General features: G+C 31.9%; 1 protein-coding gene across 1 annotated transcript; it reads left to right on the forward strand.

Annotated features, from left to right (window-relative positions):
- Nucleotides 1-10964: 10964 nt before the first annotated feature.
- Nucleotides 10965-15770, forward strand: LOC125866833 (lipoxygenase 6, chloroplastic-like). Its single transcript, XM_049547198.1, is given in 10 exon segments — nt 10965-11346; nt 12351-12628; nt 12725-12962; nt 13057-13217; nt 13219-13387; nt 13590-13675; nt 13758-13865; nt 13962-14263; nt 14437-14703; nt 14828-15770. Coding segments are annotated over 10 exon segments (2736 nt in total). The 5' UTR covers nt 10965-10979; the 3' UTR covers nt 15588-15770.
- The last annotated feature ends 325 nt before the right edge of the window (nt 15771-16095 follow it).

Here is a 16095-nt window from a genome sequence, read left to right on the forward strand (position 1 = left end):
AAAAAATATATGAAAATTTGGATGACCCTCCAAATTTCATTTGTGTCACATAAATTGAGACAACAAAAATAACATTTATTGGGTCCATTTTAATTTATTTGTCTTATTTTTTTATATTTAAAAATTGCGTAAAAATATTATAAATCATGATAATTGACAACATAAAATATGTTTTGAAAAAAATACAAAAAATTCCATTGATTCTTGAAGTGAATCTAACGTAAAAATACTATAAATCATGATAATTGACAACATAAAATATTTCAAAAATGTTGTATGTGGGTAGTCTTATTATGCCTTAAATAGCGTCAAAGAAAGTACAGGTTTGTGATAAAAAAAACTTATTCCTTTATCCACGCAAACAATCGCTTCAAAAACTCGGTTATTAGCCCCAAAATATACGATTTATATTATTGGGCCCGTGCATAGCACGAGCAACGGGCAACATTATATAGTTATAAGAATAAATGTCACTTTGAAAAAGAGGCACCCTTAAAACTTGTTACTAATACATAATCAAATTCTTAAATTTATCAGAAATTTTATTTAGATATCTGAATTAAAGTATCTCAATTAGATATATTCAAATTTAAATTTTAGGGGAAAATTGTGTATACGTATTTGTTTATTAGATAATTAAGTTAATTATATAAAGTAAAAATTATCAAAGTATACATCTTAAGACTTTAATTAACTTAAAATCAATATATTTATATATAATTACATAAATAGTTTTTAAATTACATAGATAACAAATCATTATTTTTTGTATTTAAATAAATTGTTTTTTTTCTATTTTCTCTCTCCTTTTCGGTTTCTATCTCTTGGTTTTTGATTGCGTGTCTTTTTATGTGGAGCATAATTAGAATATTAAATATTATCTATATTATCTCTCCTAATACAGTCTCATATATACACGTTTTTCATTTTTCTATGCGGTTAATGGCTTTTTATTGGGATCTTAATTATTTGCTTCCTTTTTGAATAAAACCTTTCACGTAGCCAATAAAGATGTTGTAGGTTTCTAGGTGTTTCATAGTTTCAAGTACAAACATTGTTTCTATCGCCTTTAACATCAATATTCATCTCATCATATTCTAACCCTACATATTCCTCTCTTCATATCATTTGAAGATCAAATTTCTCCAAATCAGTTGTTCTTTGTACCAAAGTATTAACCATAGTTCTACATTGTTATCAAGTTGTTCTTTACTGAATATGTGTGCCGTGGAGATAGGAACATATCTATGTCGATTTTCAATTCTGAAAATCTTCGGTTGAAATTTGGAGCATTATTGTGGGAATATGAAAAGATGAAAATTGATACTGAATCTGTTAGTGAAGATGAAGCATCTAAGCAAGGTGGTCAGTCCAATTGGAGGTTCAATGAATAAAAAGTGTTATTCGTTAAGACAGAATTTCATGAATGTTTTTATGGAGTTGAATCTCTTTTGTTATTTTGGATAGTACTTTAGTTGCGTATGTGATATGTTTGATGGTTTTGATTTCGTTGTTGGATATTGTGTTTATTCTGAGATTATCCATTTACTTGGTTGTTTTTTTGGTTAAATTTTTGTGATAAATTTATAGTGTGAGTTTGGCTTGTAAATGTATAAGTTTGGTATAAATTTAGGTATATATTATGTAAATTATTTAGGTGTTGATTAATTAATGAATGTTTTAGGTTGGTATATAATTCAAACAGTTGATTTACTATTTACAACCATTATTATGACAATGAATTTTATCATTACTGAAAAATTATAGTAAATCCTTTATTTATGATTGATTTGATTTTCAGTCAAACTTGCAGGTTGATGTACATACCAATGTGTTTACTAAGTTTTGTGTTTTTTTCTTTCATATGTAAACCAATTTTTTTCATTAACAGAGTGTGTTTATCATGTTTTCAGTTCTAAACAAGATTGTATTCTTAACCTGTTTTTTTCAATGCAAAGTTTTAGGTTTGTATATAATGTAAGCATTTGAATTTATATATACAATCATTATTATGACATTTGGTTGTTATATATTCCATCATTTTTGCCAAGTTTTATGCCAGTTTTAATATAAGTAAATCAATTTTTACATTAACAGAGTGTTAATTATGGTAGAGTTCAAACTAATATACTAACATTTAATACTTTTCAATTAATTGTTTTAGGTTGGTGTATAGTGCAAACATTTGATTTACTATATACAACCATTATTATGATCCTTTATTTTTACCAAAAATTTGTGCCTATTTATCATAATTTCACCTAGAATTTGGCTTATTTTACCATATCAAATCAACAGCAGAATATCATCCAATAAGTTCATTTTTTATCACTATTTCTAAATATGTCACAACACGTAATCCAGAAGAATTCATGATATCTATTCTATACAACCATTTATAACAATTATGACTTCAAAAATATGAATAAGATAACAAAAAGTAATCAACTTTGAAATAAGGTTCCATTGAAATTTAAAACAGTGCATCTAATAAAAGTAATATAGTTCAACTGCATAACTGCAAAGTAAAAATAACAACAAAAATACCACAAAGCTAATTCTCATGAGATTTTTTTTAGGCTAGTCTTCTTTGTTATGCCCAGCTATACCACATTCACTACAGGTTACTCAATGGATTCCATAGCTCTGTCCACACATGTCTCACACATAAAGGATATTTTGAAAAGAAATCAGAATTGCATCTCTTTTGATCTAAATAAACTTGCACACTCATATCGTTATGTATCTTCATTGGTGGAGATGGACCACTCACGAAATACTAGAGTTCCAAATGATAAATTGTCGTGTCCACTCCCAATTGTGAAGATATAGCAGTAATCAAGCCTTCATATTTAGCAGTTGGATCAAACATCACTCCTTCAATATTGTAATCCACGTAATGACTTGTTTAAAATAACAAATTCTTCATTAATTTAAAAAGGAACTTTCAGAATTTATTACTACAGTCATCAAGTTATTTAGTTTTGTTTTTACATTGGTTTTCGATGGTATATAAGATAGTTATTGATATACTTTAGTAATTTATCAAAATTTTCACCATTTAATGAACTAAAAATAAACAGTCAAAGATTACATACCCTTAAACCAATTTTTAAAATTTATGATTTTATCAGGTTACCATCAATAAATGTAGGAAAAATTTTTCATATTATTATATACACCAATTCACATAATTAAAATACACTAAAATATGTACCATATTTTTATTTATAAAGATCTCATTATATACCATAGATCGTCAAACTTATGCTTATTTACACCATCCATTACACCAAATAATTTATTACAACAATCATTATAACATAGGTATGTTGATATGTAAGGTAATATAAATTTGACCAAAAAATACACCAAAACATACATCAGGCTATTAGTTTGGTGTTAGTTCTTAGCGACAAATATACCAGCATATGTACCACATCACATACCAAAACAAAATTTTCAACTTGGTATTTTATTAGGATACCATCAATCTGAACCGTTTTTCTAATTATTATATACACTAACTAAATAATTATAATACGGCAAAAATTGTACCATACTTTTATTTTTGAAGTTGTTTTTTATATACTATATTATACCAATAAATACAGAAATACATGTACATGAAATTAACTTGAAGTTGGTATGTGATGACATATCATAAACCAAAAGAAAATATTGATATAATCTGCCAACATACGGCACTCATCATACCAATTAAACCACATAATAATTGATTTTATATTAAATCAGTGCTTTTTCAATTAAACCTAAACTTTAATAAAAAAACAAATTTGACACATCAGTCTACAACCAAATCATATGAAGTTGTTGTAATTACACCAAAATTTCGATGCTCCAGAATATCAACCAAATTATATAAATTCAATTACACCAAAATTGACAAACTAAACCAAACGAATAACTACCAAACAGTACAAAATAGATATTTGTGAAAACTCAAATACAACCACGTAATAAAACATCATGCAAACTATTTTTCATACAATTACATGATGAGTCCCATCGCCCTGTGTTGAATTAGAATTGAGAAATTATTGGTATGCATTTTTCCATAGTCGTTCTTATCGGATTCGGCTCACCTCCATTACTCATTCCCTCCATTTCGTCAAGTGCACTGTCACACCCCGAGCCTACACCCTGGGCGGGACCGGCACTCGAAGACCATTGTTGACCCCAAGCAAACCCTTGACCTGGCTTACTTAACTCAGCGAAAACTTAACTCAACAGAATACCTTCATGCAATGAAAGGTCATAAAACAACCCAACTGATAAAATCTTTGGCCAAAAAGGCAACTCAAGTCTCAAAATAGAATATTTACATATATATATACATAGATGAGAGACTCAAAACTAACTGACTGACTGTCTATGAAGCCTCTATAACACTGAGATGGATGTTGGGATAGACCCCGCAACATCCTAATAAAGGAAACTAGAAACACAAAATAACAGAGTCCTCCGGAAGGCAAGGAGGCTCACCACTGACTCTGGAGAGCTCAGCTGGATCAACGATGTGCTGGATGCTGATCCTGGGTACCTGTGTCTGCATCGTCATAAGATGCAGTCCAACTGGCATCAATACATTGAATGTACGAGTGTGCGAGATGGAAAGTTAAACCACAACTTAAGCTTGAAGGGAGTACAAGAGAACACTTACCTTGGCTCTGTTCAACTCATGAATAACTGAACTCGAATGTAAAGCAATAAGACACATGCAATACATATATATAGAGCTTGTAAAATAGTGTAAACAACTTAGTTCGTTNAATGAGGCTCACCACTGACTCTGGAGAGCTCAGCTGGATCAACGGCGTGCTGGATGCTGATCCTAAGTACCTGTGTATGCATCGTCATAAGATGCAGGCCAACTGGCATCAATACATTGAATGTACGAGTATGCGAGATGGAAAGCTAAACCACAACTTAAGCTTGAAGGGAGTACAAGAGAACACTTACCTTGGCTCTGTTCAACTCATGAATAACTGAACTCGAATGTAAAGCAATAAGACACATGCAATACACATATATAGAGCTTGTAAAATAGTGTAAACAACTTAGTTCGTTAAGGATAAAATAATAACAAACTCAACTTTACTTATATAAAAGTAATATAACTTTAGTGGGAGATTCTTTAACCGACAACCACTACTATGAGCCCTAATGATGATACAACGTTTTACCCTACGTTGCCCAAGGACCATCATGTACCTTGCCGTGATATAGGACCTTACTTAACTAAATGGATCCACTAGCTTAACTTACGTGATCATCTAAAAAGTATGACCCGTTAAATCCCATGTTTGGCTACATGGTTCTTATGGAGAGTTGAGTTAATATGAACTCGTGTCCCCAATTCGGTGCTCAATACTACTCCCAAAATATACTTTAGCTCATAAGTGTTTTAAACACATCTTTCTTTAGTTTGAGATAATTGCTCAAAGCTTAGCCCAAAGGCTCTCTTGGAAAACATAGTTCCTTTCTTACTCAAATGTAAAAAAACATCTATAAACTTCTTTGGGAATACTTGGTTCCTTAATAACTTTGGAGAAATGAACTCAACTCTATACTCTTTACTCAACTTGAAACTTGAGCCTTAAAATGAAGTTAAAATGTTCAATAAAGACTCTTGAAAAACTTTAAAAGACTTGCTTTGACTTGCTTCTTAACTTCTAAGCTTGACTCTAACTTCACTTGACTTTGATCCGAACTTTCCTCGAATTGGATTATGAATTCAAGGGTAATGATCTAATGTTTATGGATGAGTTCTTGATGCTTAGACGTACCTTGGAGTGTTGAAAACAACTATAAAACATAGGTGCATTACCAAGGAACATGTATGAAAAAATGGGGAAGGAATGGGAAGGATTGGCGTCCTTGGCGCTCTAAGAGGCGCAAGGCACTAGCCTTCAGACTTCAGAGGGGCCTACTGGGCGCTCTACAAGGCGCGCCGCCCCAAGGGGGAAATTCAAAGCCCCTTTTGGGGCGCGCTGGCTAGCACGACGCCCCAGCCTTTTCCCCAGAAAACCCGACTTTTCTCCTTCGTTTTTCCAACTCTAAACCACCTTAACTTCAAAGGTTTCAGCCCCAAACACTTAGAATCATAAAACCCTTCAACATACAATAGATTCAACTCAAAAACACAACCGTAAACATGTACCAAATCAACAAGAAACTTCAACAACACAACCACAAGAATTTCACAAACACAACCACAAACTTCAACAAACACAACCAATCTTTTCTCAGAATTAAACAAGTTTGGCGTGTGGGGGAATGAACCAACCCAACACTATGATCTCTCATACCTTAATAGGGATCATCCCCGACGAAAACCACGACGATCTTGACGAATCCTTGCTACTTCTTCTCTTTCTCCTCTTCTTTCTCTCTTCTCTCAAAAGCCCTAACTCTCACTTTTAAAAGGGAAAACTGATGTAAAATCAGCGTAGATCCTTGATATACAACCAAAAGAAAAGGTGAGGGAAAAGACCAAACTACCCTTAAAATTTCGGATGAACTTCCCTTACCAACAACCCAACTTCGAAAGGGCATAACTCACTCATACGAACTTGGAATCGAGTAAACTCGGCGGCGTTGGAAAGATCATTCCAAGGGCTTTCCAAACATAACTGAAAATACACCTAACTCATCCTGAGCTAGGAGTTATGACTGCTCAAAGTTGACCAAAAACTCAATTCAAATTATTTTTTTTCATACTTAACCAAATTTTCAGATTTCGAATTCTTTCCAAAAATGACTATTTCCATTTACAAGCTTTTTCATAGCTATTTCAAAATGCACGATGTTACATGCACGTCTAGATTAGAGACATGTGTCATATTTAAAGTTTAAAGGTCAAGATTATATTATATTAAGAAATATCATAACCATAGTTAAGTCGACTAATTTTAGAAAACTACTAATTTGATAAGGATTACAATATATTCTATACAAAATTTGATATTTATTAATATTATTTTTTTGTATTTAAATATTAAATTGTATGATATTTAAAGTGAGAATCAACTAAACAAATTATGTACTAGTAAACTTTGCTCTTGAAATATTATATATACTATGCTGAGAAACAAAACAAAAAAGTTAACAATTATAAGTGTGGAAAAAACCATAAAATAAAAGACACGAAATAAAAATAAAAAAATAAATAAAATGAAAAGATGAAAGGTTTTTAGAATTAAACCTGAAATACCAAAATTATTCCAACGATAAATTGTGGCTATTGTGTTTGAAGGGGAAAAAATATATGTTTTTAAAAAAATATATATATTCTTTTATCTCTTTTTTTTTTTTGTGAAATAGAAGATAACATTGTTTTAAATGCAAATGTTTTTGAAGTTTATTATTTATCACATTAAATATAAATGTTTCATGTTCTACAATTTTAATAGTTAAATATAAATTAAAAATATAAGATGAAATTAATGATATTAATAAATATCAAATTTTGTATGGAATATATTGTAATTCTTACCAAATTTGAAGAGTAGTTATCTAAAATTAGTTGACTTAACTATGATTATGATATTTCTTAATGTGATATAATATTGACCATTAAACTTTAAATATGATACATGTCTCTAATCTAGACGTGCATTTGACGAAATGGAGGAAAGGGGTAATGGAGGGGAGCCGGATCCGTTCTTATCAGAGAAGGGGAGTTTTGTTTTGGTAGGAAACCTCTATTTATGGGAGATAATATATAACAAATTTGAATAAATCAGGGAAGGTAAAATAATTGGAGAAATTAATGGGAATGTGATAAGAGTGGCTTATTTGGAAAACCTTTTTTTATTATTATTTAAATTCTACTTTTGAAAAAAAAATATTGCTATATAATTGGGGGAAAAAATATTGCTATGTTGGTGTAAATACAGTTGTTAAGTTGTATACTTAAAAAATATGTTATTTTCTTTAGTTATAAGCATTCATCTCAATAAGTCGTAAATTCTCATACATTCTTTGTTGATGTGTATAATTAAGGCGATGATATATTTTATATGATTAACTTAACTATTTAGTAGACAAATAAAAACACTGTCTTTTTTAAATAGAAAAAAATAAATCAAAATATTTAATTGAAACACGTTATTAGAAATTGATATGTTTAATTGAAACAAGACTTAGCTTAAGTATCTAAATAAAATATTCTGAGAAATTTGAGGTGTTCTCTATGTATTAAGTTTGAATTAATGTTCCAACTGAACACATGATAAAATGATAAATACTTTCGGATTATATTTTGAAGAGAAAAAAAAAGTGTGTTGTTATATGTCTATTATAAATTAACCATATAAAATATGTTTATATCTATTATGTACGTGTTTGTGCGTTTAATTGAAATATATTTTATCATTTATTTAAATATTTAAGTTTTTTTTTAATTTTTCATTCAGTGTCTGGTATCTTTATTGGAGTCCGACTAACTTAAATTTTCCCTATATAGGGTCTCACTTAGGGAGAAATGCTTTCTACTAAAGATTTTTTCATATCCAAAATTCAAACTCGACCACATCTTTTGATGATTTTTAATAGTTAATTGAATGATATTATAATTTAATATTTAAATGAATAAAAAAAATGATGATGTATTGTGTCAAAAAGGAAGTGTNGGAGGGGAGCCGGATCCGTTCTTATCAGAGAAGGGGAGTTTTGTTTTGGTAGGAACCTCTATTTATGGGAGATAATATATAACAAATTTGAATAAATCAGGGAAGGTGAAATAATTGGAGAAATTAATGGGAATCGTGATAAGAGTGGCTTATTTGGAAAACCTTTTTTTATTATTATTTAAATTCTACTTTTGAAAAAAAAAACATTGCTATATAATTGCGGGAAAAAATATTGCTATGTTGGTGTAAATACAGTTGTTAAGTTGTATACTTAAAAAATATGTTATTTTCTTTAGTTATAAGCATTCATCTCAATAAGTCGTAAATTCTCATACATTCTTTGTTGATATATATAATTAAGGAGATGATATATTTTATATGATTAACTTAACTATTTAGTAGACAAATGAAAACACTGTCTTTTTTTAATAGAAAAAAATAAATCAAAATATTTAATTGAAACATGTTATTAGAAATTGATATGTTTAATTGAAACAAGACTTAGCTTAAGTATCTAAATAAAATATTCTGAGAAATTTGAGGTGTTCTCTATGTATTAAGTTTGAATTAATGTTCCAACTGAACACATGATAAAATGATAAATACTTTCGGATTATATTTTGAAGAGAAAAAAAAGTGTGTTGTCATATGTCTATTATAAATTAACCATATAAAATATGTTTATATCTATTATGTACGTGTTTGTGCGTTTAATTGAAATATATTTTATCATTTATTTAAATATTTAAGTTTTTTTTTAATTTTTCATTCAGTGTCTGGTATCTTTATTGGAGTCCGACTAACTTAAATTTTCCCTATATAGGGTCTCACTTAGGGAGAAATGCTTTCTACTAAAGATTTTTTCATATCCAAAATTCAAACTCGACCACATCTTTTGATGATTTTTAATAGTTAATTGAATGATATTATAATTTAATATTTAAATGAATAAAAAAAATGATGATGTATTGTGTCAAAAAGGAAGTGTGTCATGGAGTTGTGCATTATTGTATTTGCATCTATTAAGTGACATGGTCCATCGATTGATATACATCATGCTTCCACCTACCCTTCACACTGCATTTTTTCAACTTTCTCAATCTTAATGATCAACTTCAATATAAAAATTTTGTAGATATTTGTATGTTCTTAGATGTACTATTTTTATATTAACTTTTTGGGGTAACTTTAAAATTTTACACGTGAATCTTGATCTTACCATTTTAATCTTTGGTTCTCGGAATAATATAAACAATAAAGATTTATATAATCGATCTTTTAACTTTAATGAGTCATTTAGTTTAGTAGAATATATATATAAGAATACAATGAATATGACGTATTAGTAATGTAAAAATTAATTATTTTAGAACTATTTTCTATCCACGATTTAATTTAATGTATTAAGGATAATTCTATTTTTATTTATACTTATTCATATATTATGGCTCTTGTATAATTAATATCATATACCTTATAAATTAAATAATATTATAATTAATACTTTCTCTATTAAAAAGGGAATGACTTACTTTTATTTTTAATTTGTTTTTTAAAAAATGACCTTTTTCTTTTTTGACAGTATTTTCATATTTAATTTCAATTTTTCACATGGTGTGTTTAGGCCATAAGATTAAATGATAATTCGGTACATTTGACAAATTTCAATTTAGGACAATAAAATTTTAAAAAATATATATTTTCTTTAAATTTGTATCAAATCAAACTATGTTATTTTTTTTTAAAACGGAGGGAGTAGATATGTTAAGATTCTCTAATAAATGTTACCAAATGACTTGCAAAAGTAATACTCCATTATTGTAATAGTATAGTCAACCCAACCAAAGGGTAAAAAGAAAAAACATAAAAATGGTTGATGATGTTTTTTTTTTTGTTTCTCATTCGGTGTCCTAATTGAGTCATTTGAATATTCAAGAAAAAATATCTGTTATCGAATTTTGTAGTAGACTGTTAAGTACTCATTCCTCTTTAACCAGAGGTTTCAGATTCGAATTCCTTTGATATGGAGCTGTTTTTATTGGAGAGAATTTTATCTTTAATGTGAGATTTTTTAATATTAATTTAAATTTAATCGAATTTTAATGTGGTACCGAACACAGAATGGAGAAAAGAAAAACAAATTCTGTTGTAACACATCACATATGACTGCTACTTAAATGACTCCCATAAAAGCATTGAAATACTAGGAGTAACAGCTTTGTAATAAATTTCAAATGTGTCACACCCTTCTTTTCTTCATACAGAAATAAAAATCCCTTTTTGATCAACTTTTAGTCTTTGAATTATTATTTTTTTGCAATAATGTTTATAGCTCAATCAAGATCCACTCCACTTAGTTCAGAAATTCAACATGTATTCACCATCAGAAGAAAGAAAATCAGTCAGATTTGTAGATATAATAAGTCTTGTTGTAAAGTTAAAGCTGTGATTCAAAGTGGAAATGATAACAAGACAGTGAAAGATGCAAACTTTATGGAGAAATCTATGGAAGAGAGTAATGGGTTGTTGGTATCTTCTGGTAAAGGGAGAGATGTGAAGGCAGTGGTAACTTTGAGGAAGAAGATTAAGGAGAAGATTAGTGATAAGATTGAAGATCAATGGGAGTCACTAATGAATGGGATTGGAAGAGGAATCTTGATTCAGCTTATTAGTCAAGATATTGATCCTGGTTTGATTTCAAATCTATGCATAAATGTTACTTGTTCTGCTTTTTTTTTGAGTTTATTATTGTACCAGTTGAGTTCTATAGTTAATGTTTTTTCTTTGATCTGTTTTCATTTTCATTTTTGCTGTCTTGAGTTCAATATGGTTCATTGACTTGCTTGAAACCCCACCCGCCCCACCCACCCCACCCTCCTTTCACAAGTGAGCTCTGGGAGGTAGAGTGTACGAAGACTTTACCATACATTATTTGTGGAGGTAGAGAGTGTTTCCGAAAGACCCTCTACAACAAAAACATACCCAATGAAATCTCAATCAGTGGAGTCTGGGGAGGTTAGAGTGTACACAGACCTTATCACTACCTCTTGGAAATAGAGAGGTTGTTCTTGAAAGACCATCTACCTTTTTAAAAATTATTTAAAACCCCCACCGCCTTTTTTTATTACTGCTTTGAGTTGCTTGAGCAGAGGTCTTTCGGAAACAATCTCTCTACTCCGGACAGGTAGTGATAAGGATTGTGTACACTTTACCCTCCCCATACCCCTTTTTGTGGGATTCACTGGGTATGTTGTTATTGTTGTGGGAGCAAAATGAAGGAAAAACTTATTAGTACATGGTGTGTACACCTGACTTATAACTGCATGAAATGAGTTAGCACATAAACTTATAGATTAGTTAGCTATGGTTAATTATTATGCATATGGTTTGGTGGAATGTGGAAAGACCACCTAGTGCAGATATATATTGTCATCATCTATTCTTTTTGTGCCTTTTGTTCTCAACTGCATTATCTTTCCTACTTTTTAGTTTTTCTGGGTGCCTTATAGTTCATTTGTCTTGTTTCATGTTGTGAAAGACTTGGTTGCCAACACAGTATGTTGCAAACTTAGTTCATAATGATTCCGTTTATTGTGACTGGTGGATGCATACGACATAAACGTCATTTCCACTGGACACTTCAGAGTAGTATTCTGAGGCTAATGAAGTACTAAAACTATATTCTGCTCACAGTTACCAAATCAGGAAAGTTTGCGGAGTCTTATGTGAGGGGTTGGTTGTCCAAGCCTTCTGATCATCCACATATAGTTGAATATGCTGCAAATTTCACTGTACCACACGATTTTGGACGTCCTGGCGCTATCATTATTACCAATCTCCTTGACAAAGAGATACACTTGGTGCAGATTGTTGTTCATGGCTTTAATGAAGGACCTTTATTCTTTAGTGTTAATACATGGATACACTCTCAAAAAGATAATCCAGAGAGTAGAATTATCTTCCAAAATCAGGTAAGCCACATACTTTCAAATGATTTTACTTTTTCATTTTCATTGGCAAAGTAGATAATGGTGCTTGATCAAGGATGTCATTGCATTTTATAACAGGCATATCTACCATCTCAAACACCACCTGGTATCAAGGATCTTCGACGTGAAGACTTGTTGAGCATTCGTGGCAATGGTAAAGGCGAAAGGAAGCTACATGAACGAATCTATGATTATGATGTTTATAATGATTTAGGCAATCCTGACAAAAGTGAGGATCTTGCTAGGCCACTGGTAGGTGGCAAAGAGAAACCTTATCCTAGGCGCTGTCGGACTGGTAGAGGTCCAACTAAGAAAGGTACTGAGCATTCTGCTGAAGAGTATATTTTTCATTTAGTTTGTTGCCCCGACACTCTTATACCGACTTTTTCTTGATCTTTGGATGCTGAAAGATCCACTTGCAGAAAGAAGAATAGAGAAACCTCATCCAGTTTACGTCCCTAGAGACGAAACTTTTGAAGAAATTAAGCAAAATACTTTTTCTGCTGGAAGGTTGAAAGCTCTGTTACATAACCTGGTACCATTAATTGCGGCTACATTGTCAAGCTCAGACATTCATTCCCTTTACAAACTTCACTGACATAGATAAACTGTATAAGGATGGGGTTGTCTTGAATGATGATAATGATCCACAGAAGAATAAATTTCTTTCTGAAACTTTGGATAAAGTGTTTTCTGTCAGCAAAAGGTTGCTCAAGTACGAGATTCCTGCTATAATCAGACGTAAGCACACACATTTACATTTTCATTGATATATGTTTACCAGTATCATTTAACATTGTTGAAAGTTGTAACTTGAGGAGTCCTGTTTGTCTACTAGACTTACACATGTGCCATCAGAAACCTGCTATCCTCTAATTCTTTCCAATCGTTGTTCCTGGAGTGACATTTCATAACTCTGCATCTTTCGGTTTTTGTCTCGCAGGGGATAGATTTGCTTGGTTGCGAGATAATGAGTTTGCGCGACAAGCTTTAGCAGGGGTTAACCCTGTGAACATTGAACTTTTGAGGGTAATTTCTTATTAGTATTTTTTGTACTAAATCAATTATAATTTTTCTTTAGTTGATCACTAAGCTTGTGGATGTTTAACAGGAATTTCCAATTGTTAGCAAGCTAGATCCAGCTGTTTATGGCCCCCCTGATTCAGCTATTACGCGGGATCTTATAGAACAAGAGCTTAACGGAATGAGTGTTGAAGAGGTAGTGATTCTTTTCCAAAATGTTATTTGGGAAATCTAGTATAGCTGTTTTTCTTTTTATGTGTAAACCAGCTCTAACTTAAAATTTTCTGTTCAGGCTATTCAAGATAAGAGATTGTTTATACTTGATTATCATGACATGCTTTTGCCTTTTATTGGGAAGATGAACTCCTTGCCAGGGAGAAAAGCTTATGCATCAAGAACACTTTTCTTCTATACATCCAGAGGTGTTCTAAAGCCAATTGTTGTTGAACTGTCACTGCCTCCGACACCTTCTTCACCTAGGAACAAGCGTATATTCTCCCATGGACAAGATGCAACCAATCACTGGATATGGAATCTAGCCAAAGCACATGTTTGTTCAAATGATGCTGGTGTCCATCAGTTGGTGAACCACTGGTAAGCTTAGAGCCCTTCTCTTCTTCCCTTTAGTATTTTTCTTGTAAACATTTTTACATAGAGTTCTTCCAATGTTCATTCGCATTGTGCTTTCGTAAAATCTAATGGTCTTCTAGCTTTGACTCTATCTGTCAGGGAGGTGCCTCACTGTGCATGTAAAATTAATCTCTCAGGTTAAGGACTCATGCTTGTATGGAACCATATATCATTGCAACCCATAGGCATCTTAGCTCAATACACCCAATTTATAAGCTACTTCACCCTCATATGCGCTACACGCTGGAAATCAATGCGCTTGCAAGGCAGAGTTTGATAAATGGGGGTGGAGTTATTGAAGCATGTTTTAGTCCTGGAAGGTATTCAATGGAAATAAGTTCCGCCGCTTACAAGAGCATGTGGCGGTTTGATATGGAAGCACTGCCTGCAGATTTACTAAGAAGGTAAAATTTCTCAATCATGACATCTCTTTAAACCTTGAAATGTAACTATTTGCGTTGCGTGCTCAAGCTCAGACTAACCTTACTACCTTTTCAACTAATAAACACAACATTGACTGCTTTTAAGGGGAATGGCTGTGGAGGATACATCGATGCCTTTGGGGGTGCAACTGGTGATTGAAGACTACCCTTATGCAGCAGATGGCCTTCTCATATGGTCTGCAATAAAAGAATATGTGGAGTCCTATGTTGATCACTACTATTCCGAGCCTAATTCTGTCACGTCTGACGTTGAGCTCCAGGGCTGGTGGAATGAGATCAAGAACAAGGGACACGTGGATAAGAAAAATGAACCTTGGTGGCCAAAGCTTGTTACTAAAGAAGACTTGTCTGGCATACTCACCACAATGATCTGGACTGCCTCAGCCCAACATGCAGCAATAAACTTCGGGCAGTACCCTTTCGGAGGTTATGTACCTAACCGTCCTACCCTTATGCGAAAGCTCATTCCACATGAAGATGATCCCAGCTATGAGAACTTTATTCTTCACCCTGAGTACACTTTTCTTGCATCTTTGCCTACTCAACTCCAAGCTACTAAAGTGATGGCTGTTCAAGATACCTTGTCGACTCATTCAGCAGACGAGGAATACATGTATCAGTTACACGAAATTCAACTATTCTCCGTAAATGATCATGAAGTTTTGAAGATTTTGAAAAGATTCTCTGCCAAATTAAAGGAGATAGAAGATACCATCAACCAACGAAACAAGGATATCCGTCTTAAGAATCGAAGTGGTGCTGGTGTTCCTCCATATGAACTGCTGCTACCTACTTCTGGTCCTGGAGTTACCTGTCGCGGTATTCCGAACAGCATCTCTATCTGACATGTTCATGTGTTCATTCTATAGTTTATATCTTCTATGGTTATGACTTGGTGCTATGCAATTTGTAGTTATATTCCTTCTTTTAGAAATATTTTGCAGGTCTTGCAGAATAATATATTGAGGGTTGTAAACTGTTGAGAAGCACATTGTAATTAGAAAATAATATTGAACTTCCTTTTTTTATTTCATTTTTCATTTAACATTCACAGCTCTGATGAAGAAAAGAGCTAAATGATAAAAACAACACACTTTTTTTGGCAGCGTGTAGAAAAGCTAACCTCAATGGGTAAAATGCAGAAGACTTGTAAATTAGTATCATTGCAACAACACATGTAATTTATACCGTCAAATAGTTCGTGCTCCTACGAGCATCAAGCGCTATACATATTAAGGTTTTACCAGAGCTCCACATAAAAATTCAATCACATGCAGAAAAAAATTACTATTAACATGAGAATTCTATACTTGATATATCCCAAACATCATTCGCTACTATAGTAGTTGGTTA

This window comes from Solanum stenotomum, chromosome 6, assembly GCF_019186545.1.
Source record: "Solanum stenotomum isolate F172 chromosome 6, ASM1918654v1, whole genome shotgun sequence".
Classification (NCBI taxonomy): domain Eukaryota; kingdom Viridiplantae; phylum Streptophyta; class Magnoliopsida; order Solanales; family Solanaceae; genus Solanum; species Solanum stenotomum.